At 49.8% G+C, this 26,045-nt stretch overlaps 1 protein-coding gene across 5 annotated transcripts in view; it reads left to right on the forward strand.

Annotated features, from left to right (window-relative positions):
• Positions 1 to 4,158: 4,158 nt before the first annotated feature.
• SLC8A3 (solute carrier family 8 member A3) overlaps positions 4,159 to 26,045 on the forward strand; it is a 132,047-nt gene continuing 110,160 nt past the window's right edge. For 3 of the 5 annotated variants that reach the window (XR_003515529.1, XM_027568791.1, XM_027568793.1), the window contains exon 1: positions 22,309 to 24,092. Coding sequence is in view for 4 of the 5 variants with exons in the window: in XM_027568791.1 (XP_027424592.1) it covers positions 22,309 to 24,092 (1,784 nt within the window). In the remaining variant the exon portion in view is untranslated. Of the gene's footprint in view, positions 4,259 to 22,246; positions 24,093 to 26,045 lie in introns of those variants that run through there. The other 2 variants (XM_027568794.1, XM_027568792.1) reach the window with 1 other exon arrangement.

Below are 26,045 nucleotides of genomic sequence, written 5' to 3' on the forward strand. Positions count from 1 at the left end.
CCCTCACATTCTGAAGTACAGGAGGTTACCATTTCAACCTACGCATTTGGGGGTAGGGGGTCCCAATGCAGCCCGTAACAGACTCCAACCGGTCCTTGCGGCATGAGCTCTGTGATTGGCTTGAATCCCCCCACTTCTCTGGCCTCGGTGTCCTCCTAACTTGGAAACGAAGTCTGCGGGTCTTGCTCCTGCTGCTGACAACAAATAGCCTGCGTGCTGGCTCTCCTGTGATCTCCTTGAGTCCGACCACAACCAGAAATTAGGGAATAAACAATGGCAGAAACTGAAGGCACACTGTCATCAGAATCACTGTTGTTGTTGTTGTTGTTTTTAAAGCCTGCATGCATGTAGTAGAGAAGGGAAAAAAGTGGGACTCTGTCCAGTGTTCAGAGGAGACGGTTGCAGAGCTTCCAGTGGGAGGCAAGCAGGGTAAGGGGGAGAAAGAGCGAATTAACATACATTTCAGAATTACTCTGTATCAGAAACTGTAATCTCAGGGAACCCTCACACCAACCGCAGGAGTGGATTCTACTGTTGTTACTATTTTTTCTTCCACGCTACTGGTGAGGACACAGAGGCTCGGAATGCAGAACTGGGTCTGGTTCTTACAGCCCGCCCAGAAGTCGGATAACCCCCGCCAGCCACTCTGCCTCTAGCAGTGGTTGAATGGGCTGAGCTGCTCCCCTCCCCTCCCACCTTCCTGCCTGGCCACACCCTGCTACAGGTGAGAAGAAGATGAAGCACCTGTCAGTTTTGGGTAGTTCTTAGAAAAAGGACAAGACCAATTCTGTGTGTACTGTCACTGTTGTTGTTTTAGTGAATGGGTAATGGTCCTTGAAGAAATAGCAAGAGCTATAAATAGACACAAAGAAGAAAATTCTAGAAAAAGCAAACCTAATCTACAGTGACAGAAAGCAGATCAATGGTTGCTTGAGGGGAGGAGGGATAACTGCAAAGGGGCTAGGAAACTTTGAGGGCAGATGTACACGTTCTGTATCTTGATTGTGGTTGTTATGCTTGTGTGTACTACTGTCAAAACCCATCAACCTGTACACTTAAAACAGGTGAATTTTAGGGGCGCCTGGGTGGCTCAGTCATTAAGTGTCTGCCTTCGGCTCAGGTCATGATCCCAGGGTCCTGGGATCGAGCCCCGCATCGGTCTCCCTGCTCAGCGGGAAGCCTGCTTCTCCCTCTCCCATTCCCCCTGCTTGTGTTCCTACTCTCACTATCTCTCTGTGTGTCAAATAAATAAATAAAACCTTTAACAAAAAAAAGAGATGAATTTTATTGTATGTAAATTATGCCTCAGTAAAGTTGATTTCAACAGATCTCTCTGTCAAATAAATAAAATCTTTAAAAAAAGAGGTGAATTTTATTGTATATAGATTACGCTTCAATAAAGTTGATTTCAACAGAAAAATAAATCACTAGGAATCCCACCACCCAAAGATAACTACCATTAGCATTTTGGTGTTTTTATGCTACTAGGACACATACACACACACACAGAGTGTCACATTCTATGTTTTGTTTTTTCTTCTCTCTCAATAATATATCACGCAACCTTTCCATGTCAATACATGGAATGCTGCACCAGCATTTTTTAAAATAATTTTTTATTGCTATGTTAATCACCATACATTACATCACTAGTTTTTGATGTAGTGTTCCATGATTCATTGTTTGTGCATAATGCACCAGCATTTTTATAGTGGTAGAATAAACCATTATGTCATGTAACACAATCTACTCAACCAATTCTGTTTGAAAATTAAGATGTTTCTAATTTCTTGCTATTATAAACACTACCAGGACTATCTTTGTAACTAAGTATTTGAGCACATTCTTAATTATTGCCATAGAATAAATTTCTACCTGTAAAATTACTGAGTCAAAACAGGTTCATATTTTTTAAGGAATTTGATATATCTTTCAAAAGTGCCCTTCCTAAAAGTGATACCAATTTATGCACCCACCAGCCATCTCTTGGTCTTGACTATAGACCAATCAGCCTTGTGGGTCTCCATGGAAACAGATACAAGGAAAGTCCCACCAATGACATATCCTGAAATCCCAAACTTTAGAAGTTATTGAAATCTTACAGATTCAGTGTTTCGGCCCTAACCTTAACTGAACTCAAGGGCCATGAAGGTTCAGGGGTCTGAGATCACGAGGCTCAGTTAGGAGCACATTCAAGGACTCAAACTCAGGATGGAAACCACCACATGATTTGCTGAAGGAGCACTGAGTCAAGGGATCAGGAAAGAACTCACATCATCCCAGGCTCAGACGTTTTCTAATTCCCATACCCACCTGTCTCTTCGCACCAAACCTGGTTCCAGAACAGTCCCTCAGGGATCCTGGAAGTTGCACATACGGTTGTGATTATCAGAGAAATTCCAGTTGGTTCCACCTTCTTCCGGTCCTTGGTTCTGCTTCTTGTGGCCTTGGGATGGTTCTTAAGCTTCTCCAAGGCTCAGTTTCCTCAACAGGAATGTGGAGTTAGTAATTGTACTTAGCTCATAGAGTTTTATGAGGATGACATGAAATAATACAATCAAATTCATTAGCAAGTCTGCCTGCCCTAAGGAGGTGCTGATCCTTGCTAAGCATTATTCTTCCTTGTTGGCCCCTCAGACCTGCTTCAGACAACAGAGAGGCCTGAGAGGAACAACTTCCCACCCTTGTGATTCTGCCCCAGAATCCATAGTGGTGCCTCTACAAAGGACCAGGCAGCCACCATGCTCATTTTAGATCTGCCTAATGCCATCAATAAACTAGATGAAACCTCATTCTTAGGGGAGGCCTGCCCACCCCTCATGCCTCCAGGACCACGCCTGACAAATATAGAAGAAATTACAGGCATCTGATTTCAGGCTACGTGTGTACACTTTGTCTGAGCCAAGCCCCAAACCCTAGTTCTGCTGCTGCATCAAAAGACCATCTCTCCTCCAGGCTCCAGGCCCAGAGTAAGCAGCAATTTGGGAGGCAGCCCCCTCTTATTTTTAGCCTTAAAAACCCAAAAGCCAACATACCAGCGCTCACCCAAGCGTCTCTCTCAAGCTGTTGTTTGATTTGGGTTGAGAAAATGACAGACTGAGTCCTGCACCAAGAACAGAAGAAAAAAAGAGGGGAAAAAGGGAGTTTTATTTTCCCTCCCCTGCCAACCTCCATCCCCCTCAACTCCTCCCTTAGGCCTGGGTGGACCCTGCCTGGGTAATCGTCCCCTGCTATATTTAAAAACCACAGATGTGTTGGTGGAGACTTAATTTCGGAATTGCAGGCGGCGTCTCCCGAGGACAAGAGGAAAGCCGGTGCTGCGCGCCCGCCTGGCCGCCCTCCCCGCCCGCCGCCCGGAGCCCCGGACTCCGCGGAATCCAGGTCAGGACGCGCCGCCGTCTCGGGACCGCCGCCGGCCGGGAGGAGCCGGGCGGCAGGCTCCCGCGATTGGGTGGGTGGCCGCGGGCGAGGGCTCCCGCCCGCAGTGGGCCCCCGGGGCCCGGGGGCCGCGAGGCGCAGGTCCACTTCCCCGAGGCTGCTCGGGACGCTATCTGAAAATCCCCCCTCGGCGCGCGAGGATAAATATGCGCGGCTTGTCATTCGGTGCGGCTCCCTGGCTCCCAGCTGATAGGGTGACGTTCGTTTGGGAGGCTTGGAGATTGGCTTTTTGATTTGGCTTCTTGCTGCAGCTTAATGGGCAAAGCTCGCGGCTCGCCCAGAAACCAGCCCCTCCGCGCGTCCCCTCCGCGCGGCGAGGCCGACACGTCCCCCGCGGTGACGGCGTGCCAGGCGGAGAGCCGGCGCGCGCCCAGCCCCGGGAAAGCCCCGGCGACGCGGCCGCGAGCCGGGGTCCCTCCGAGCCGCCAGGGCGAGCCGGGCCGCCCGCCTTTCTGCCCCTCCCGGCAGGGATCCCCCCGCTGCCGGCGGCCGGGACTCCGGGCCTCCCCGGGATCAGTCCCGAGCCCGCGCCCCGGCCCGGGCTCCTCCGGGGGTCCTCGGGAGGGTCTCCCCGCTCCTGCCTAGGCCCCCTGCTCTGGCCGCAGCCCGCGCGTCCCCCTGAAGGCTGCGAGCCCACGAGCCCCGCGGGCGGCGGCGGCGGCGGCGGCCGACTGACATGCCCCGGACGCGGCTGCGGCCGGCGGGCAGCCCGCGGGGGCGATGAGCCGCTGCGGCCGCTGAGCAGCCGGGCGGCGGGGCGTCGCGCACCTTCCTCTCCCCCCTCACTTGGCCACTCCGCTCGGGAGACTGGGAGAAAACGGTGAGTAATGGGGTGAACCTCCTGCCCTTCCCCCTCAGCGGGCGGCCGAGGCTGGGGGCTTGGGATGCCCCCGGGAGGGTTCCAGCTTGTGAATGCTGGTGTTAAGTTATTTCTCAAGATCGTTCATACGAACTGCCTTCCTGTGGGTTTAGTGCCTCAAGAGGTGGGGGGAGGGTGCCTCGGAAAGTGAACGTTTTGTCTGCGGAGCTGGGGGGGGCATGGTGGCAGAGTGTCTGGGGGGATCGGGGAGGGGGGCAGAACGAGACGCCGGGGCGTGTGTGTGCGCTGGGGCGGCGGGTGCGCACCGGGGAGACTGAACGCTGCGGCGCGGACCGGCTGCATGTGTGCCTGTGTGCCTGTGTGCCTGTGTGCTGGCGGGGCCGGGGCGTGCGGTGCTCGCGGGGCTGTGAGTGCCCGCCGGGGTCGGGGGCTAGGAGCGTAGCGCGTTTCCCCGCGGCGCGCGCCCGCGTGCACGCACGCACGCGCGCGCCCAACCTCGGGACTCCGTCGCCGGGGGTCGAGAACTGCAGCCCCGGCACACCGACCCGCCGCGGCCAAGGGGGCGGGGAGAGGCAGGGTTTCTCCGGTACTGGGCCCTCCCGACCGCGGGGGTCTGGGCGGGCCGCGGCCAGGTGGAGAGAAGGGAGGTGTGTAACTACCCACCCCCGCCACCCTCCCCAACACACACACGCGCGCGCACACACACACGCACACACGCACCCAGAGGCCCTCATTTGGAGGCTAGTTCTGCTCTGCAGACTCTGCCTGACCTGCCCCGAGGACCCGAGCCACTGGGAGAGATGAAGAAAGCGATTTGCTCGGGGCGGGGTGGGGGGGGGGGAGGCAGGGAAGCAGTTTTCGTCTTTATTCATTGAGTTTTATTTTTAACGGTGGAGGGAGTGCGGGGGGCTGGTTAAATAGAACAAACGCCTTTAATGCAGTGCCATAAATTTACCCGCCGGCTGCCCGCCTCTCTCTCTCTCTCTCTCTCTCCCCCTCTCCCTCCCTCCCTCCGTCTCTCACTCACTCATCTTTTCTGGCGACAAAAACCCTGACCGTTTGCTGGTTCAGTCTCCTGGGCAGAGGGTTGAAATCGGGGCGGGTTCTCAGAAAGGCAGGCTGCAGTCGGCAGCGACGCTCCGAGCTCCGAGCTCCAGGGTGGTCGAGAAACACCCCGAATCGAGGGAGTTGTGGGTACGTGATGGGCACGGAGCCGGCCTACCGGTGGGGGCACCGAAAGGGAAGCCTCTGGGCCTCTGGCGACCCAGTGACTTGCAGCCGCCTGTGATTAATCTTCCACAGCTGTTGTGCCCCATCCACTTGAGCTGAGCTCTTGTTTACCTCGATTTTCAAATATAGCTGCTGCGCCATGCTCTTCCTGAAATAGGGGATCCGTGCACTCTATAGGGGCGCTGGCCTCCAGCTGGCCCTTCTTTTTAGCGGGCTCGCAAGTTGGAGAGGAATGTGCCTTTTCATGCCTTGAAGTTCCTCACATGGGGATGGTTGCTCCCAGAGCTTAGGGTGCTTGGTGTGGGTTGATCACCCTAGCTTCTCATTGCCACCTGCAATTCCTATCTGCAGTCCCCACACACGCGTCCACTCCCTAGCCCCTTTCTTTAAATAAAATATGGATATTGGGTTGAGAAGAAGCAGATGGAGCCTACAGAACTGAACTTGAAGTCGTTCTTGAACTTAATGGAGATGGAAAGGCTATTCATGCAGTTTTCTGTACTTGGAATGCTTTATTGTTCTTCCAACACCCCTAAACTCCAACTCCATTCTTGTCTAATGTACTCCTATTCTCCCTCCAGCTCTTAGGTCACTGGTCACTTCCTCAAGGACGCCTTCCATACCCTCTCTGACTGGGCCAGAACCTCTATACACTCATAACCTGAGCCTATTATTTTGAAGTAACTTAAAGATGCACATTCAATTTACTTATGTGATTGAGTAATGCTAGTCACACCTTTAGACAGTAAGCTGCAGGAAGGGAGAGAACACAACTGTTGTTTATTCACGCTGTATCCGCACGGCCTAGCACTGTGCCTGGCATGGAGTAGGCAGTCAGTAAATGCTGGATGAAGAATGAACTCAGAGGGCCAAGTTTTCCCTCTCTCTGCTCCTGCTTCTGTGACCCCTACTTCGGCATCTCTTGTCCTGCCTTCTGTGGCTTCCTGGCCAGAGAAGAGAGAACAGGGTTATCAAACTGACCCTGTAAAAAAACATCTCCTTCCTTTAGGCTCCTTCCTGGGCTGGAACCCTGAAGCTGAAGGAGTGTGCTCGTGCCCTATGCCTGCCCCATCCCTGCCCCGTCCCTGTGCCAGGTGGCCCCTTGTACAGTCTCTGGGCATATTTGCCCGGATTGTCCCTGGGTAGTGATGGGGGGCATTGTTCCTTGGCCTGAATGGTCCAGTCACTGCTCACAATCTAGATTTGGGGGAATGTGTCCCGCATCTTGGCTTCTCTATAAGCTACCAAGTTCGGGTAAGAAGAGAGGGTAACCCTCTTTTCACTCAGCCTGGTTGTTTTGCCTAGAGGCTCAAATATTTGGTGAGGCTCGGCCATATATTGGACTCTAAAAGAAAAAGCATTCATTTATTCATTCAATCAGCTATTTATTCAATAAATATTCAACAACGGCCTACTCTGCCAGGCAATTGCTAGGTACAGAGGCAAATAAAATAGGACGGTCCTTTTCCTCATAAACATCCATTCGTTCCAGCAGGGATAATCAGCGAGTGATTCCTTTCAGTGGAGGCTAAATCTGGGGTACAGTGGAAGCATGTAGGGAGATCACCTCTCTACAGGGAATTCAGGAGGACTTCTAGGGAGAGCAAATCCCAGAAAGAAAGGATGGGTAGGGGTTGGCTTTGGTGAAAGCAGGGAGGGGCTGGGGAGAAAGTGTTAGGACAGAAAGGATCCACATGCAAAGGCCTAACGTGGATAAGGCCAATGATTGAAGACAGAGGGTGCAAGTTTGGAGGACTCTAGGGGCCAAACCTTGAAGGGCTTGTACTCCATGCTAAGAATTTTCACTGTTGCCAGGGGGGCGCTTAGGAAGGTTGTTTGCACTGAAGTGCACGGTCAGGTTTGCATTTGAGAAGGTATGCTGAGACTGGAAGCTGGGGGCGGGGGCGGGGGGGGGTGGAGCTGGAAGGCTGTGGGAGAAGCCCAGGGTATCCTCTGGGTGGCCTGTGAGGGAGGGGTGCGGGTTCCTCTTTCTCTTTTAGCGTACCAACCAGAGCTGCTCTTCTAGGAAGATGTTCCACCATTTTCTTCAATGAGATTGGCTTGTGTTTGGTTGTCCGTGTTTTGAATGGGCGCTCTAAGCCCAACAGTAGACAGGGTGCCTCCGGGAAAAGGAAAAGTGGCTCCAGAGGGTGTAAGACACACCTCCTGGCCTCCTGAGCTGCAGAGCAAGGTGAACCCCCAAAGATTTGAGATCTCTGAGGACTGGGGAAGATCTCAAGAAGGAGCCTGGAAGGTTAAGAACGGATTTAGATCCATATCTGGATCTAGTAGAGACTGGGTGATAGTTGGGTGATAGTTGGGCAGAAGGTAGAGAAGAGACTACTGAGACTAGAGACTACTGAGCAAGACATTGAGGTAGGAAGAATCACAGGTGTTTTTATATGTGTATGTGTAGTTTTTGATAATACGGAGAGTGAATAAAGGCTAATTCCGGAATCAAGTATTTGGACATGGTATACAGAATCACGTCTATGAAGGCAACAGCTCTATTTCATCCTGGATGAAATTTACTGCTTTGATACTTGGAATGACAAATAATGCTTTCCTGGTTGTATGGCAGGAGCGCTGGGTCGTGTGGGGGCCTGGATCCGGCAGTGAGACTGGAAACTGTAATCCTGCCCTGGCTTCCCCGTGGTAATTTCCTAATCACTTGAGAGGAGAGGATCTCAGGGTCATGCACTGCTATGCTCGTCCTAGAGAATGAAGCCAAACAGTGTGCACTTGGTCAGCATTCTTCCTTTGCACCCTGGTCTCCCCACTTTGTTCCTCGTGCTTCCCTGGTCTCAGAGTAAAAAAGATCTCCCTTCCCCTCCTGCACAGGGCCCAGGGGCCAGCCCTGCTCTGCCTTCATTATCCCGCCTTGCATGCTTTCTCCTCCAGCCCTGACGCCCCTCCCTCCAGCTGTCAGCATGCTCAGCAAGCCCTGGGCTTCTGAGCCCCTTGTCCAGCTCCTACCCTTTCACGTTCCCTTTCCATGCAGCTTTTACCCAACTCTTGACCTTTTAGAGTAAACAGCTATCTCCGTTTTGTCACCACTCATTCATTTGTTTAGCCCCATACTTTCCCACTTTTCTCTACCTTCTGCCCAACTATCACCCACCTAGGACTTCTCATTCTCCCGAAAGGAATAACTGATTTCTGATCTCCACCCCGCCGCCAGATAAGATGGACTCTTAGCTCCCGAAGACTTTCCCCTCTTGGCTCCCACCACGCTGAGCTCTCCAGGTGGTCCCCCTTCCACCTCCTCTCCAGGAGTCTCTCTCCTCCCATTGTCCCCTTCTCCACTGCGCCTTGGCAGTCTCCCTCGTGGTTTGTGCTGTGGCCGAAGCCCCTCTGTCGCTGTAGCTCTCTATCCCTCGTGTCTTGTTTCCAGACCCTTGCGCGGTATCTCCGACAAGATGTTGCCTCAGCTCCTCGAACTGAGTTTCTACTAAACTGACGTCGTCTTTGTCCTTAGGAGCTACTTCTCTTGACTTCCCACTTTCTGTTGATGGCACCAGCCAACTTCCAGTCACCCTAGCTCAAAATCCCCAAGTTTCTCATAGTCTCCTCTGCCTTATCCCTGAATATTGCTAATGTCCATTGAGTCCATCCCCACCTTCTCTGCCCCTACCACCAGCACCTGAGTATATTTGATAACCTCCTACAAAATCGTACTGACAACAGTAATAGTTGCTGTTAGAGCAGCCAACATTTGTGCCTTTACCACCTGTGAGCTCCTCCTTGGTTGCACAGTGCTTTACATTGATTTTCCCATTCAGTCCTTACCATACCCCTAACAAGTAGTTGCTATTATTGTCATGCTCTATACATTAGCTTTCTAACATCTTCCCAGCTTCAACCTCCTGGTCCTTCAATTCATGTTAAGACTGGTACAACGTCCCCCTCCTAAACACATCCTACACGGAAACCCTGAAGGACCGCCCACCTGCCTGCACCTCCGTGGCTTGGTTCACCGCTGCGCATTGAGGGTCCCGTCTTCCAGGTCCAGTGTGGGCACTGCAGTGAACTTCTCCTTTCTTCTTCTGTGCCTTTGCTCACGGTTTACCTTTCACTGAGAATCCTACCTGTTCTTCAGTGTTCAACTCAAATGCTTCTTCCTGACGGGAGCTTCACTGAAGAGCCGTCCCTTCCTCTGAATTTTGATCACATGGTATCTGTTTTTCATGAGGCCCTTAGACTTACTGAAATGTAGTTTTTGCTTGTGGCTAGCCACCCCTCTTGGACCAAGTGCTTTTTATCTCTCCCACTCTCTGTCACATGATGCCTGAGACACAGTGGGTGTTCAGTGAGAAATGAAGGAGTGAATAAATGTATAACCTACCTCACTTTTGAGGTGGGTGAAACAAGGTCAAGAAAGGGGATCTGTACCATTTATCATAAAAGAGGCCAGTGGTGGAGTCAAAAATCAAACTAGGAGCAGGCAATGTGGTATAACAGAAGAAGCACTGAGCTGCAGAAGTTTATGTTTTAGTTCTTATCTGACGACTGCAGGCAAGACCCACTTCTGCTCTGTGTGCCTTGAACTCCTTATCCATCAGAAAGAGTTATGTTGGATGCGTTGACTTTTAAGCTATCCCCCTGGCCTGACAATTCTGTATTCTGTGAGTCTCGTTCCACACCCTATAGATTGCCTCTTACTGAGAATACTTTTAGTGCTGACAGTATCTTTCATTTCAGAATCTTCCAGCTGCTAGTTGAAGCCCCCGGTGTGTTTGTTATCACACTGGGTTTCTAGAGAGCAGCATGGCCAGCCAACTCAACTCTCTGGACGTGTGGCCTACATGGTGCCCTGAGCCGGTTGAGTGCCCTGATGGCCCTAGGCTGGCACTCCTTTCTGGAGTCACCTCCCGCTACCACACTCCAGAGCATTCGCAGAATAATGAGTAGTGCTCTAGACCCCAAATGCTCCAGCTGGTCTAGGCTCAGCTCCCGCACTGCCCCCTTTCCTTTTCTATCCAGGATGGCTGTATTTGGAGCCATGTAGACTCTGTTGAGAGTCTATGTGGGACTCCTCTGCTCAGCAGCTTTCCAGAGGCTTCCCCTCACGCCACACCAGCGTTCTCTCTCCCCTATGAGACTGGAAGAATCATGTTGAGTCTGTGCCTTCCAGCCGCTCAGGAGGAACTAATGGGGGAGTCATCTTCTAGGGGAATTGTTAGAGGAGTGGGGAGAGTGTGCAGCTGCCCCCAGTCCTCAGAGTCTGCCCCTGGCACCCTCTTGTCGCAGGAGGGCCCAGAGCACCCTAGAGCTGATTGTGCAAGAGAGCCCCCAGTCGTGGCTCAGAGAGATGACTTTGACTGCTTGCCAGAGCCCCTTTGTTCTCCATTCAGGCAATGATATGATTTAATTCCACATTTCAACATTAGAAAATTAAGAGAAATTAAGTGGCATTAAAATAAATCAGGCTCCTGGAGAATGAGCCGAGGAAAAGGAACATAAAGCCAGCTAATCACCAGCTTCCCCTTGAAAGGTAGGCAACAGGGCAGAGAGATGGCAGCCCTCTCTCTGTGGGTGACCCCAAAAGATAAAACCCAGGTGGCTTTCTCTGGGGAATAGGGAGGGGCAGGAGCTGTATGCCCTCAGGCTGCCCTGGGCTTCTCACTGCCTTGACCCAGCCCTGGCAGGGGATGTGTTCTCTGGGTCGGTTCTGAAAGGACGCTCCTTCAGGCTTGGTGGAAGGAGACCTCTGGCAGCCCGAGGACCAAGGTTTGGTTCTGGCTCCATTAGTAATTGGCAGAGAGATCCTTGGCATTGAACTGAGCCACACGGTTTCTTCAGCTGTAGGAGCATCCTCACAAAAGGATTACATGAGTCCAGGTGAGTGAGGACGGAGGCCTTTGTAAACTGTTGGCAGGCAGTGTTGCTTAAGATTTGTTAAATGAAAGATGCACTCTAAATGTTGCTTGTATTATGCCACACACTGTCGGGTAAGGTGCCACTGAGGGGGCCAGGGCACAGAGAAGGAATCGTGTTTAGAAACAGCCTCAGGACTGCTGTCCAAACGCTGTATGCTCTTCTTCCTTTGGAGGAAGCAAACAGACTGCTTTCTGAGGTCAGTGGCTTTAACCATTTACCTCTCTCCCCGCCAGCTTCCCAGGAAGTTTGAAGTCCCCTCACTGGTGACTCTTTCCCATATTACTTAATCCTTCAGGGGCTGCATTGATCCACTCTGCCAGGCACCAGTCAAGGCCCCCAAAATACTATGAGCAGGAAGGTGAACCAGAAGGACAGGTTTCCAGCTACCATGGGGTTTATCGTCTATGATAAACCAGTAGGCAGACAAACAGAAACAATGACGATTTCGGCAAGTGATATGTGCTGTAAAGAAAAGGAATGGCAGTGGGCCGGAGAGTGCTGGTGGGGAGGCTGGGATCACCTTCAGAGAAGACGAGGGGGAAAGCCTCTGAGAAGCTAGCATCTGAGACCTGAATGAAATGAGAAAGTGACTTCTGGGGATCTTTAGGGTAAGGGGGGTCCAAGCAGAGAGAACAGTAAATGCAAAGGTCCTAGGGCAGGTCCGTGCTTGGTGTGTTCTAGAAACTTCAGAGAACGCCACCTTGGCTAGAGTGGAGTATGTAGGCAGCAAAACAGAGTGGGGGGCGTGAAGGGCAATAAGTTAGAAGTTGAAGTCAGTAAGGGGGTGAGGAATTCTGCAGGAAGAGGAGGTTGCCAAGGCTGGCAGGGTCTGATTTAGATTTTTAAATCTAAATTTTTGGCTGTCTTATGGAAAGTAGACTAACAAGAGAAGGCGCAAGATTGGTAACTATTGCAGGAGTCCAGGCATGAGATATAATATTGAATCTCCAGTAGCTAGAACAGGCTGTGTCACCTAATTGCCACTCAGTACATTTGAGGACGCTTCCGGACAGAAGTGAAACCTACACTAGTAAGTGCTGGGCACCTAGTAAGTGCTCGACAAATACTTTTTTCATGAATCAATGAGCAGAATCGGGCTTTCTTGTAGTCACTCTAGGATCTGAGTTCCTCTCAATATTTTGGATCTTTTACAAATATTTTTAATTGTTTTAGCAAGCATTATTTCGGGGGAACGGTATGTTCATGAGTTCATTTTCTTCTCTGGAAAATGCATGCTCCTTTGAGATAGACATGGGGAATCCAACTCCACCGCCTCTGTGATGCTCTCAGCCCGTGCAGATAAATCCCCAAACCCTTTGCTCACCTCTAGATACGGATCTGGTGTGCTTTTCTATGCACAGGTCCACGGCAGGGACCAGACCTGCTTCCTGACCGCGTCTCCAGAGCTTACCACAGTCTGGACGATTGAATCAACAGATAGCTATCCCGCTGACTGGAGTGGGGAGCATTTTCCTGCTCTGGATGAATTCCGGGCCTTCCTGCGCTCTTCCCGGAGAGCCCAGAACCCTCGCTGGCTTCATTTGTTACAGGATATGTCCCTAATGTGAAACACGTATCTAAGTTCAGCGGGTTTTGTGGATTCCTTGCCTTTGGGCCTGGAGACCTCCAAGGCAGGAGGAACTTTGCAGGGCCAGTGGGCGAGCCAGTGTGTCTGACGCGGTTCGGTCCTTGCTGTGCTTCTTCGTTCTTCTTTCACCGTCCTCCCCCGTTTTCAGTTGGTCTCCCCTGATGCTACTTCCAAAAGAACTCGCAAATCCACACCTTCGAGCGCAGGCCCACTCTCACCGTGTCTGTTCCGGTTCTGGTCCCGGTGCCCTCAGATGCCAGAGAGCCTCTGGACCCATCTTCCTGCCTCCGGTCTTGCCCTGCTCTCCTTCACTCACCTGGCTTCCCCATGGTCGTCCCGTGAGGTCTCCGATCCAAAGGAAAAACACCAGTCTTCTCCCTTCCGTGATTAAAACACTGCCAGGGGCTCCCAGTTGTCCCCAGGATAATGCTCTCAGTCCTTGGCTGGGGTATACAAGGCCTTTTACGAACTATTCCTCACTTACCCCTGCAGCTTCTGCCCAGTGCCCTGTCCTTCAGCCATGCTGCTCCCCCTTCTTGAAGCAGACACCGCTTGTTCAGGCTGCCATGCTCGTGAGCGTAGGCTTTCTGTTCTTTGTCTGAGAGGCCCTGACATCCCCCCGGTGAACTCCTGTGCCTTCTTCAAATCCTACACGGCCTGGTTCATGAAGTCGGCCCTGACGATTGCAGACAGTGCGAGGCCTGCCTTCCTCTGTGCTCTCTTGGCACATCACACACGCTTCCACATCTAGTACTTGTTTTGTTGTAATTATTTGGTTTTCTGTCACTGTTCTCCAGTGAAGTGGGTGCTCCTCAGAGGGGATTATTTTTTGTTCATACTACCCAAACTTGGAAAACCTTGCTCACAGCATCCCTGACAGATGGGATACTCCATTTGAACACTGCCAAGCGTGGGAGAAATCACTGGATATTATGCCTTCTATTTTTACCCATTTATTCAATGTATCCATTCAGTAAATATATACTGAGTCACTACTATATGCCAGGCCCTGAGATAGACACTGGACATACAGAAATACCGAACAGATACAAATTCCTACCCTCTAGGAACTTTTAATTGTTTTTTTTTTTTTGAGTGTGCAGAAAAATGAAGCAGGTACAAATCAGAGTAACTTCCTCACCATAATTCTGTGAACGTCAGCTTGTGACGCATAGACTGGGTTTCATTCAAATGCAGGCATGCACGAATGAATGAACACATGAACGAACAGACTAAGAGACCATAAGGAAAAGTCTCGACAAGTCAACCTAAGCTCTCGTCACTAGAAGGGAAAATAACTAGAAACCTGTCCTGCTGAAAAATGGATGAGTAGCATCATTTTCCTATGAAAATAAGGGAACTCTGGATCTTTTACATTTCCTTAGTAAAAGTATAAACCAAGCAGACAGCAGGTTTAGGGAGAGACAAAGGGAAAATCTACTTGCATGGGTACACATGTCCTTGGCAGGGTATGAAAGCGAGAGTCCAGGAACATGGGCTATTTGTCCAGTATGTGGTCCTAGCTCCATTCCTGCCTCCAGCTTGGGGGATGACTTAGAGGTAGTTGTAGATTCGGTAGTGGGAGAGGCAGAACGTAAGTGGGCAAAGCTTCTCCCTCTCTGGCCCACTCTCATTGTCTGTGACTCCCTAGATCTGTCAGGGACTTGCAGGGGCCAAAAAATCCTCTGGCTTCCACAGAGTCTGGTGAACCTTAGAGTCATAGAATCAATGACCTTTGAGTTCATAGAATTTTAGAGGCAGAGAGGATATCAGAGGTCAGGTCGAACCTCTTAGCCCTATCAAGAAAGTTTCACTGAGTGTGACCCCTTGTCCTAAAAAATAAAAATAAAAAAAATAAAGCCACCCAATGCTGAATTGAGATCCCTCAGGGAGTTTCCATAAGGGTGTAGAAGACGGACGTGTGAATATATAAGCCCAGGTCAGTGTAAAGTGCTTCAGTGGTGGTCAGAGGGTTAGAGGAACAGGAGAGTGAATGAGGCATTTTGAAGGTGGAGGAAGAGGGCATTGTCAGGGGAGGCTTTCCAGAGGAGGTAGAGGTTTCTGGGGCCCTGGGTTCTCGACGTAAGTGTTCCAGATTCCTTCCCTACTCTTCCACCCACCCTTTCATCCCTTGAGGCTGGGAGAGCAGATTTTGGCAGTTGACATACCAAATTTCATAGCCCGGCTATGCTCTTTGTTCATCTAGTGGCCTTTGGGTGGGTTATTAATCTTTGAGCCCAAGTCCCCTCATTTCTAACACAGACAATAATATTTGTCTCATTGTGGGGTGCTTAGGTATTAAATAGCGGCCATAAAAGTGCTGAATGCAATGCTAGCCAGAGAGTAGGTATTGATGAATAGATACGATTATTGTTTTTGTTGTCATTTTAAAAAATGGTTTATATAAAGCCCAAGGAGACTAAGGCTGCCGCTCCCCTACGCAAGAACGGTAAAATGCCATATCACGTACCACTGCAAGATTCTCTATATTATAAAGCCATGCTGCATTGCAGCCACTGCCCACAGGGTTTGAAGCAACTGTGCAGGGACCAACCCGAGATCTTAGAGCAGCACCAGAAAAAGATATGACTTCCCGTGACATCACTGTAATCAGTGATTCCTGTAATTACTTATTTGTCTCAATCCCTTATCAGAAGATAAACTCTGTCAGGTTGAGGATGTGGCGTAGCTCATTCATGGTCGAACTCCCAATCACTATCATAGCGCTTGGCCTGGGATGGGCATCCAAAGAGCCGTTGTTTAAAAAATGGATTTGATCCAATGTGCGTTTGGCAACTCCAGAAGGTAGACTCTCCTTGGCTTTTTCTTGGGCCCCATTTTCCTACCATCGTCCCTTAACGTACCCTCTTCTGCTCAGAGGGCTCTGTGGGAGTCTGAATTCTGTGCCTGTTTCTCACACTGCTCTGGGCCAAGTTAACTTGAATGTGTCCCTTCAGTTCCTTGTCTTTGGAGAGACAGGCCTGTCTGCAAATCAGAGCATCTTTGTCTCAAAGGACGGATGGAGATCGTCCAACCCGACGTGAGTTTTCTGGACGAGGAAGCCAATCCCCTGAGAGGTTCGTGGACCCTTTAAATTCTTACAGCTCATGAAACAAGTTCTTACCTCCTGCTTTCAAATTTGGGGCTCTCTCACTGCCCCAGGCTGCCTCAGAGTACAGAGAGCCACCAAGCTGGTGATGAGAACTGCACACCCAGACAGGCTCACCCCGTCCTTCCTGGACCCTTGCTCAAAGGGGGCCCCAAGCCCTCGGCATGTACCAAGCCAGTGGTTGACACCAGATGTCCCAGAGCCGGGCTGTCAGTACTCAAAGGCTTCGCTTTCTACTTACTGCGATTTCAGGCAAATTACTTAATCTTTATGAGTTCAAATGAGCTTATCTGTAAAACAGAGCATGATGATAATAGCACCTCCTTCATTCACTATCAAGATGCAAAGAGATAATGATGCACAAAATCCAGCATCATTATGTTTTCCTCCTTGGATGCAAGTTCCTGTTGTGACAGTCAAACCACCTAAGCCGCCGAGGTCACCTCTCTCCCAGTCTAGAGAGAGAGCTCCTGCGTGTCTGGGGAGCACTGCCACAGGGAGGGCTCAGCACTGACTCTCATCCCTCTAGGGAAGTGCAGGAGAAGATGCCATGCTCTTGCACTCCGCTGACACGTGGCATCCGGGGCAGCCTGGCTGCTCTTAAAACTTGAATGTAAATTGGCTGTGACGCCTGTGCAGGGACCCAGATTTAGAAGCAGAGCAGGACACCTCTACCCAGGCTGGAGACAGGCCTGGAGCAGTGTTCCCATTGGAGAAAGTGGAGGGCGTAGCAGGAGGGAGAATTTGCTCAGTCTGGCCTGGTGGCACTGTTTTATTAATGATCTGGACGAGCAGAGGAACAGTGACTTTAATTAAATTTGCCAGTGATATTAAAAGATGTCAGGAGCCACTGCTGAGGACACAGACACCTTGCAGATGGCCCTGGGGGTGTTTGGAAAATAATCCAGGAAAGGGATGAGAAGCCGCGGGCTGAGCTGGGGCATTGGTTCAGGGAGGAGGAACGTGACATGGGGACTGAGGGTCACCATATACAGAAATACCCCAGGCCCATCCTCTTTACCTGTGCTTGTTCTGTTTCCGACAGGAGTCTAACTGATCTTCCTGCTCCGGTCCCGTTCCTCTCACAGCCATCTTAAACCCTTTAGCCAGATTGGTTTTTCTGAAGTACAGATCAGACCATGTCATTCTCCTGTTTAAAAATCCTATCTTTGGCTTCTCACTGCCCTTCAGATGAAATCCATCTTCTTAGCCTGGCATATAAGACTTGCCATGAACGGAGTCCTCCCTACATGTCCAGTCTTGTGGACACTCATCTTCGTGCCTCCTGCCTCACACCGAATTCCTTGTAATCCCAAGCACACAGCAGGCTTTTCCGTGTCTCCATGTCTTTGCTTGGGCTATCCTCTTTGACTCAAGTGTCGGTCTGCCTTCCTTTCCCCTCCCTTTCCTTCCCTTTCCTCCCTTCCTTTTTCTTCCTCCCTCCCACCTCCCTTCCTTCCTTCCTTCCTGCCTGCCTGCCTTCCTTCCTTCCTTCCTTCCTTCCTTCCTTCCTTCCTTCTTCTTCTTGACTAAAACTCACTCATGCTTGAAGACTCATTTCAAGGATCACTTCCTTCAGAACTCCTCCCTGAATCCCCAGGCTGGCTCAGTGCCCTCCTTATGTTCCCACAGCATTCTGCCTGTACCTTTACTTCCTCTAGTAAAAGTGCCTATCCATGCAGTAAAAGTGCCTGCCTGTACCTTTACTTCCTATAGTAAAAGTGCCTACCCATGCCAATCCACCTCTGCTGGATTGTACCATTGAGGGCAAAGCCTGTGTCTTACTTTTCATTTTGCCCATCGATGTCCAGTACCTAGCCTGGCAAACCATTGGCTTTTGCGAATTTTGTCAAACTGAACTGATGGGAAGGAGAATATTCAGGTGGGAGACTGCATCAGGCAGCCAGGACACCCCAGTAAGCCTGGAGACTAGGCAGCTCTACCAAATGGTTAGTTTCTCCTGTCAGGGTGGATGGGTTAGTCATATTGCTTCTAAATCAACAGGAAACTGGAAGCTGACACAGGGCCATGGACATTCTACAATAAAGTGGGACATCTTAGTAAAATGGAGTGGTTAAAACCATAAATTTTGTATCATCTGCATGTGAGTTCTGGCTCTCCTACTTCCTTGCTTTATACTTTGATTAAATGACTTAATTAAGACTTAGTTTCCCAAAATGCAAAACAGGAATAAAAATAGTACTAATTTCATAGTATCAATATGAAAATTAAGTGAGGAAGTATTTAACATTATGCAGACACTAAGCACTTACATGTGTTAGTGACTATTATTAATATCTTCATTATTTGGTGTGGTTTTGGGGTTCTCAAGCTGAGTCACATCCCTGAGTATGCCTTAGGGCTGATTAAGAACCACAGAAGATCATGCGGTCTCTGAGGAGCTGGGGTAGATCCCCAGTAGGTTGGGATCTGCCTCAGTTGTGTCTGGGGCTGGGGTAACAGCACAGAAAAGTGACCATTGGCTGGGTCATCAGCAGTGTCCACTCTCACCCTAACATCTCAGTTAGAAACCATTGCCTGGCAGGGCCAGAAGGAACACCTGGGAATTCAAAGGCCATTTCCCACCTTCAATTCCAAGAACTTAGGCACTTCCTAGCCACCTTCGTCCCTTGTTTTCTTTCCTCTTTTCCTTCAGTTCGTTTGTTTTCTCTGTGTCTTTCTAAAGTGGCCCCCGATTCTGACCACACGACAGCATATTCCCCACAAAAACCTGTTGTCACGGGTGTCTGCAAGACCTAGGAGAGCAAAGACCACGATCTTCCTAATTCTTCTGCTGGGTAAGATAAGTGAGTGTCCTTGTCCTCTGTTGATCAGGACAACTCTACTACCGACATGTTTCATGTCCGTTGACTTCAGAAAGCCAGCCCTCTCCCCTAACCTGTGGATAGTGCACCCCCTTCAGGTTGACTGTCCCACGCAGCTGCCACCTCCTGTCACCATGTTGGCTCTTGATCAAAGAGCTGCTCCATTGTGCCCACCTTCTGTGTCCTACTGCATGGGGCTTATCAGAATCCACAAAATAGAGGGTTTTCAGAGGTCAAGGCAAGGTGCCAAGGTCCTTCTCTGTCCACATTTCTCTGGAATGGGTGAGTGCCAAACCTGTGAAGGGGGGGGTTCTCTGTGTACATTGCAGATTGTGAGAGACTTTTCAACCTTTGAACATGGATACTGAAGATCTTCAGCTGCCCCACTCTTCTGCCTTCAACCTCATCACCTCTTCTTTTCTGAGTGAGATCAAAGCCCCGAGCACCTACTGTGATGAACCCCAGTACTTGGACTAAGGGGAATATGGGCCTCAGCACTTGGCTGCTGATCTGGGGAATATGAAACCAAGTTAATCCGTGGAGATCTTCAGAAGGGAGGCCTTCATGCTTACAGTATGCACCAGGGTGTACCATGTTCTGAAGGGAATTTCTCTTTGAGTACTAGCCTTGGTGATTTCAAGAGGTCATACATAGCCTCTAAAATCTAGGCAGGACTTGTCTATGAGATCTCTCTATTTTTTTTCTGAAGCAAATGGCTGTAATTCGGATCATAAAGTGGCTTTAAAGAAGGCTGATGTCTGAGTGTATTGGTCAGCTCAGGCGGCCATAACAATGCCATAGACTGGGTAGCTTAAGCAATAGAAATTTATTTTCTCACAGTTCTGGAGACTGGAATGTCCAGGATCAAGGTGCTGGCCAATTCATTTTCTGGTGAGAGCTCTCTTCCTCGCTTGCCAATGGCCACTTTCTCACCACGTGGTGGGGAGACAGTGCCTTCTCTCTTCCTCTTCTTATAAAGCCATCAATCCTATCAGAGTAGGACCCACTCTTATACCCTCATTTAACTTTAATTATCTCCTAAAAGCCCTATCTCCCAATATAGTCACACCGGGGCCTAAGGGTTCAACAGATGAATTGGGGGGAGGGGACACAATTCAGTTGATAGTACTGAAGAAGCTTCCGTAGTGGCTAACTTTATTTATTCCAAAAACATACATTTACTGAGCACTTACTACTGAGGATACCACGATAAACAGAATAAACATAGTCTTTGCCTTGATTTCATTCATAGTTTAATGGCTGAGCTAGACATTAATTATATAATCCCACTAATAAACATGTAATTTCAAAGTTTTAAAAATGCCATGAAGGAAAATTAGAGTGTGATGAGAGGACATAACAGAGAAAGTTGACCATCTTAAGGAGTGAGGATAATTTTTTCTGGGACAGTGACACTTAAGCTGAGATCTAAAGCATTGTTAAGAGAGTGGGTACCAATAAGAAAGAGCCATTTCAGGCATACGTGGATGGTGTCATGTGCAAAGGTCCTGAGGTGGAAAATAACTTGGTTATTTCCAGGGCCTGATATGAAGGCCATTGTTGCTGAAATGTGGTAAGAGGGAGAGAGGCAGAAGATAAAAGGAGAGAGGAGGACGAAGGTAGCCTATATGAAACTTTGTAGGTCACCATAAAGAGTCTTTATATTAAGAATAAGAGGAATCGGGGCACCTGGGTGGCTCAGTTCGTTAAGCATCTGCCTTCGGCTCGGGTCATGATCCCAGGGTCCTGGGATGAGCCCCGCATAGCATCGGGCTCCTTGTTCAGCGGGGAGCCTGCTTCTCCCTCTCCCTCTGCCTGCCCCTCCACCTGCTTGTACTCTTTCTGTGCCAAATAAATAAATAAAATCTTAAAAAAAAAAAAAAGAATAAGAGGAATCTACTGAAGGGCTTTAAATAAGGAAGTGATAGTGTAGGTTTGGGATTTTTGGAAAAGGTGACTGTTGCTGTATAAGGAAATGGAGCAGGGAAGGGCAACAATTGGAGTGGGGAGTTCAGTGAGGAGGTCACTGCTGTAGATTCATGAAGTGAGGTGTAATGGCGGCTTTGACAGTGCTGGTAGAGGCGGGGGGGAGAGTCTAGGCGTCGGTGCTGGATAGACAAGGGACAGGAGCCCGAGGAAGGCCTGCAGGTGAACACCCGTTGCCGAGCATGAGTAACCTAGTGGATGGAGGTGCCATTTTCTGAGATGGGAAGCAGTGGAGACGGGACAGGACCTGGAACCCTGTAAGGTGCTGTACGGATGAAATTAGTGTTCTTCTGTTACTGAAGGAACCCCACCGGGCTGTACCAGAGATGGAAAATGGGCAAATAGCTTTTTGTTTTTCAAAGCTATGGCATGGTTATTTGCATTCTCGTTGCATCTGAATGAGGCAGTGAGTGGAAAGTTGAATCCATAGCTTCTGCTGAATTTCTTCCCGTTCTCCTGAATTCATGCTCACCTCTTTGTGGTTCAAGGCCAGCAGATGGGGCTGCATTTCACCCCCAAATCTTGTCTACAGTTAAAAAAAATGTATTCGAGAGCCACTTGCCATGTTTTATTAATAGTGATTTCTATCACTTGGCCCTTTCAGTGTCTGGGTTTGGAATTTGAGTGGCTGGCTGATTTTCATCTCCCTGTAACTGAATGTCTCAATTGTCCCGTAAGCACGTTTTGCTGGAGGGCTGAGGCGGCCATGGACTGGGGCTGGAGCACAGCTTATAGGGGCCTCAGTTTAGCGATCCTACAGGTAGCATCCACTGCACTGTCCACCCTCTTGACTTCCCTAGAAATGTCGGAATTACAGCTTGCCTGTAGAAGTTTTGCATTTGGGGAAGGAGTTTTTCCCAGGTGGGCGCAATTGCATGCAGAGCAATGTGTTCTATTTCGGGGGAGCAGCCCACGAGAAAAGTTCAACTCCCATCTATACTCTTGCATGCGTATGTGCAGAATTCTTGAGTATGAAAACAGTGGGGGTAAAGAAACCTGAAAATCCTAGAAACACTACAAGGGATGAAGATTCAAGTCATGCTTGGCCTATTTTCTGTTGACTCTTGAGAACTCTCACAGATAACAGCGGGGTTTGGAGACAGGACTGGAAGGGCATCACTTATGTTTTCATTACCAATATTCCCAGCTCTTTTAAGCCATTCTTCAGCCGAGTCTCCACCAGATGGTCCTGCGGACAGAGCCGCTAGTTGTGCCTCCCATTGACATCTTTTTTTCCAAGTGAGAGACTGCCCCATATGTTAGTGCAATATGTCGCTGAAGGTGAAACATCAATTTGTATTGGTGGGAACCTGCCATTTGCTGTCCCCCTTTTTTCTCATGCCTTTCCCTGCCTCTCTGGTCTTTTCTAGGTCTCTGGCCTGTCAGGAGGACCATTGGTGCTGCAGTGGAAGCCAGCGGCTAAATCTCGTGTATGGCGTGGTTAAGGTTGCAGCCTCTCACCTCTGCCTTCCTCCATTTTGGGCTGATTACTTTTGTGCTCTTCCTGAATGGTCTTCGGGCAGAGGCTGGTGGCTCAGGGGAGGTGCCCAGCACAGGGCAGAACAATGAGTCCTGTTCAGAGTCATCGGACTGCAAGGAGGGTGTCATCCTACCAATCTGGTATCCAGAGAACCCTTCCCTTGGGGACAAGATTGCCAGGGTCATTGTCTATTTTGTGGCCCTGATATACATGTTCCTTGGGGTGTCCATCATTGCTGACCGCTTTATGGCATCTATTGAAGTCATTACTTCTCAAGAGAGAGAGGTGACTATCAAAAAGCCCAATGGAGAGACCAGCACAACGACAATTCGGATCTGGAACGAAACTGTCTCCAACCTGACCCTGATGGCTTTGGGTTCCTCTGCTCCTGAGATCCTTCTCTCTTTAATTGAGGTGTGTGGTCATGGGTTCATTGCTGGTGATCTGGGACCTTCTACCATCGTAGGTAGTGCAGCCTTTAACATGTTCATCATCATTGGCATCTGTGTCTACGTGATCCCCGATGGAGAGACTCGCAAGATCAAGCACCTACGAGTCTTCCTCATCACTGCTGCTTGGAGCATCTTTGCTTACATCTGGCTCTATATGATCCTGGCAGTCTTCTCCCCTGGTGTGGTTCAGGTTTGGGAAGGCCTTCTCACTCTCTCCTTCTTTCCAGTGTGTGTCCTTCTGGCCTGGGTGGCAGATAGGCGACTGCTCTTTTACAAATACATGCACAAAAAGTACCGCACAGACAAACACCGAGCGATCATCATAGAGACAGAGGGCGACCACCCCAAGGGCATTGAGATGGATGGGAAAATGATGAATTCCCACTTCCTGGATGGGAACCTGGTGCCCCTGGAAGGGAAGGAAGTAGATGAGTCCCGCAGGGAGATGATCCGGATTCTCAAGGATCTGAAGCAAAAACACCCAGAGAAGGACTTAGATCAACTAGTAGAGATGGCCAATTACTATGCTCTTTCCCATCAACAGAAGAGTCGTGCCTTCTACCGGATCCAGGCTACCCGTATGATGACCGGCGCAGGCAATATCCTGAAGAAGCATGCAGCAGAACAAGCCAAAAAGGCCTCCAGCATAAACGAGGTGCACACCAATGAGCCTGAGGACTTTGTCTCAAAGGTCTTCTTTGACCCGTGCTCTTACCAGTGCCTGGAGAACTGCGGGGCTGTACTCCTGACAGTGGTGAGGAAAGGGGGGGACATGTCCAAGACCGTGTATGTGGACTACAAAACAGAGGATGGTTCTGCCAATGCAGGGGCTGACTATGAGTTCACAGAGGGCACTGTGGTTCTGAAGCCAGGAGAGACCCAGAAGGAGTTCTCGGTGGGCATCATCGATGATGATATTTTTGAGGAGGATGAACACTTCTTTGTGAGGCTGAGCAACGTCCGCATAGAGGAGGGGCAGCCAGAGGAGGGGTTGCCTCCAATAGTACTCAATAATCTTCCATTGCCTCGGGCCATCCTGGTATCCCCTTATGTGGCCACAGTCACCATCTTGGATGATGACCATGCAGGCATCTTCACTTTTGAATGTGACACTATTCATGTCAGCGAGAGTATTGGTGTCCTGGAGGTCAAGGTTCTGCGGACATCAGGTGCCCGGGGCACAGTAATTGTCCCCTTTAGGACAGTAGAGGGGACAGCCAAGGGTGGTGGTGAGGATTTTGAAGACGCATACGGGGAGCTGGAGTTCAAGAATGATGAAACAGTGTAAGTAACCTTTCCATATTCTATCTCCCTCCATCCCTTGCCATCTCTTTCTGTCCTTACAATTCTTCCTCATGCCTCGTTAATGTCAAACTTGGGTCCCCGCACAGGTGTACAGGATCAGCAGGCACCCCCTGGCAGGTTCTGCTTCCAAACCTCCCTTCCGTTTTCTCACTTTAAATGGTCTCTGGGCAGGGAATCCTGTGGCAGGATCTAAGGACACAGAACATTCTGTCCACTGGAACTCAAAATGATGGCCGGTGGAGGTGTGGGGTGGCAGAAGATTTGATGTCAGATTTTGGAGAATTCTTGTGCTTAAGCAGGGACTAGGAGACTGGTTGGGTCTCTCCTTCCTCCTCGCCTCATGCCAAAGGCTCATAGGAGCCTCGAGGCTGATCCTTTCCATCCTGAGGTAGTGCCAGCCCAATCAGGGCAACCTTGGGGAAGAAAGTGGCATCGGCTTTTTTTCCCCCGGGGCCATATTGCGGTTGTAATTTATAACCAGATTCCAGGCATTTCTCCTTCAATTTGGAAACTGCGAGCTTGGTTGAAACTTGGCAATCTCTGTAAATGCCTGTAGGCTATTTTATGGTATGAGACTTGCCCAGGCTAGGTGAGATGAGTCAGTGTAGCTTGGGTACTGGAGGCATCTTGCGAAAGCAGAACTCCCAGAGCAGTGGCCACCGGTCTTTGGTCCCAGGTGTGAGCTCCAAAATCTGGCGCCTCTTAGGAATTGCGGGAGAAAATACGTCTTCGTTGTGGTCATCTCTTTTCACGGTCTAGAATTTTCCTAGAATACTTCTCAGGTTAGTGGCCCATTTAGCCCTTCAGACATGGTGGGTATTGCACTTCCATGACCTTGATCACTGTAAGGGCTCTTCCCATTGAACCTTCTTGTACTAGGTGTTCTGGGGTTTGTTTTGGTTTGGTTTGGTTTGGTTTTTCTCAGATGGATAGCTTTGAAGAAGAAACAGAATGACTTTCCCCAGGATTTGCAGCTTATGGGAGGCCAGACTTTCCAGGGTGGCCGAGGAGGGGGAAACTTGTCTCTGAATTCCTGCTCATGTCCACAAGCAAAAAGCAGTAGCAGGAGGGGGAAAGAAGGACAAAGGGGGCATCTAGGAAGGGGGGATGCCAAACTGCTCCAAGACCCTCCTAAGGACACTTTGAGTGGGAAGTGAAAACGTATAACATGTAGGAGAGTGAAGCACGGAGCATACGGAGAGGGGAGCCCATAGGACCGAGGGAGAGGGGTCATAGAAGCGCTTCCTCCAGGCCCAGGCAAGGCACAGGGCTCCAAAGGGGTTGGATGGTGCTGCCCGCAGAGCTGAGTGAGCCACCCAGAGGACTAGGCTCTTGTGCTCCCTCAATGCCTCCCTAATAATGTGACTCTGGGCAAGACTCTCGGTCTCGGCTCGAGAACTAAACTATCTCATCCACAAAGTGGGAGCAACCGTACTTTTCTTGCCTGGAGGCAGGGCCGGATCTTTTTGCAGTTCCTCCCCTATCTCGGATTTTCTGAACCGTAGACATGGGCACTCAGCCGTAGGTCTTATTTGCACAAGCCGAAGATGGAACAAGGATATTGTCTCCTGAAGTGAAATAGCCATTGACAAATTGATTTATTAGAGCTCTGTTTAGTTATTTCGCTGGGAGGGATAATCCTTAGTTAGCCCAGGTAAAAACCTGTGTCTTCTAGAGAATACTGCCCATTTCTAGGTGCTCTGGAGAGAGGGTTTATACATACAAAGGAAGGACAGGCCCTCATTGGGAAGACAAACTCTATGCAACTTCTCATGTTTATGGCAACGTCAGTATGTTAAGAGGTTATTATTGTGCATAAGTGACATCAGGACTACAACATTGGCTATGATTTGGCGGACTAGTGGTTTCTCCAATTCAGTACTACCAAAGGCACTGAAGAGTCATTTTGGACAGATCAGAGGCTTGGCACCC

The sequence above is a fragment of the Zalophus californianus genome, chromosome 6, assembly GCF_009762305.2.
Source record: "Zalophus californianus isolate mZalCal1 chromosome 6, mZalCal1.pri.v2, whole genome shotgun sequence".
NCBI lineage: Eukaryota > Metazoa > Chordata > Mammalia > Carnivora > Otariidae > Zalophus > Zalophus californianus.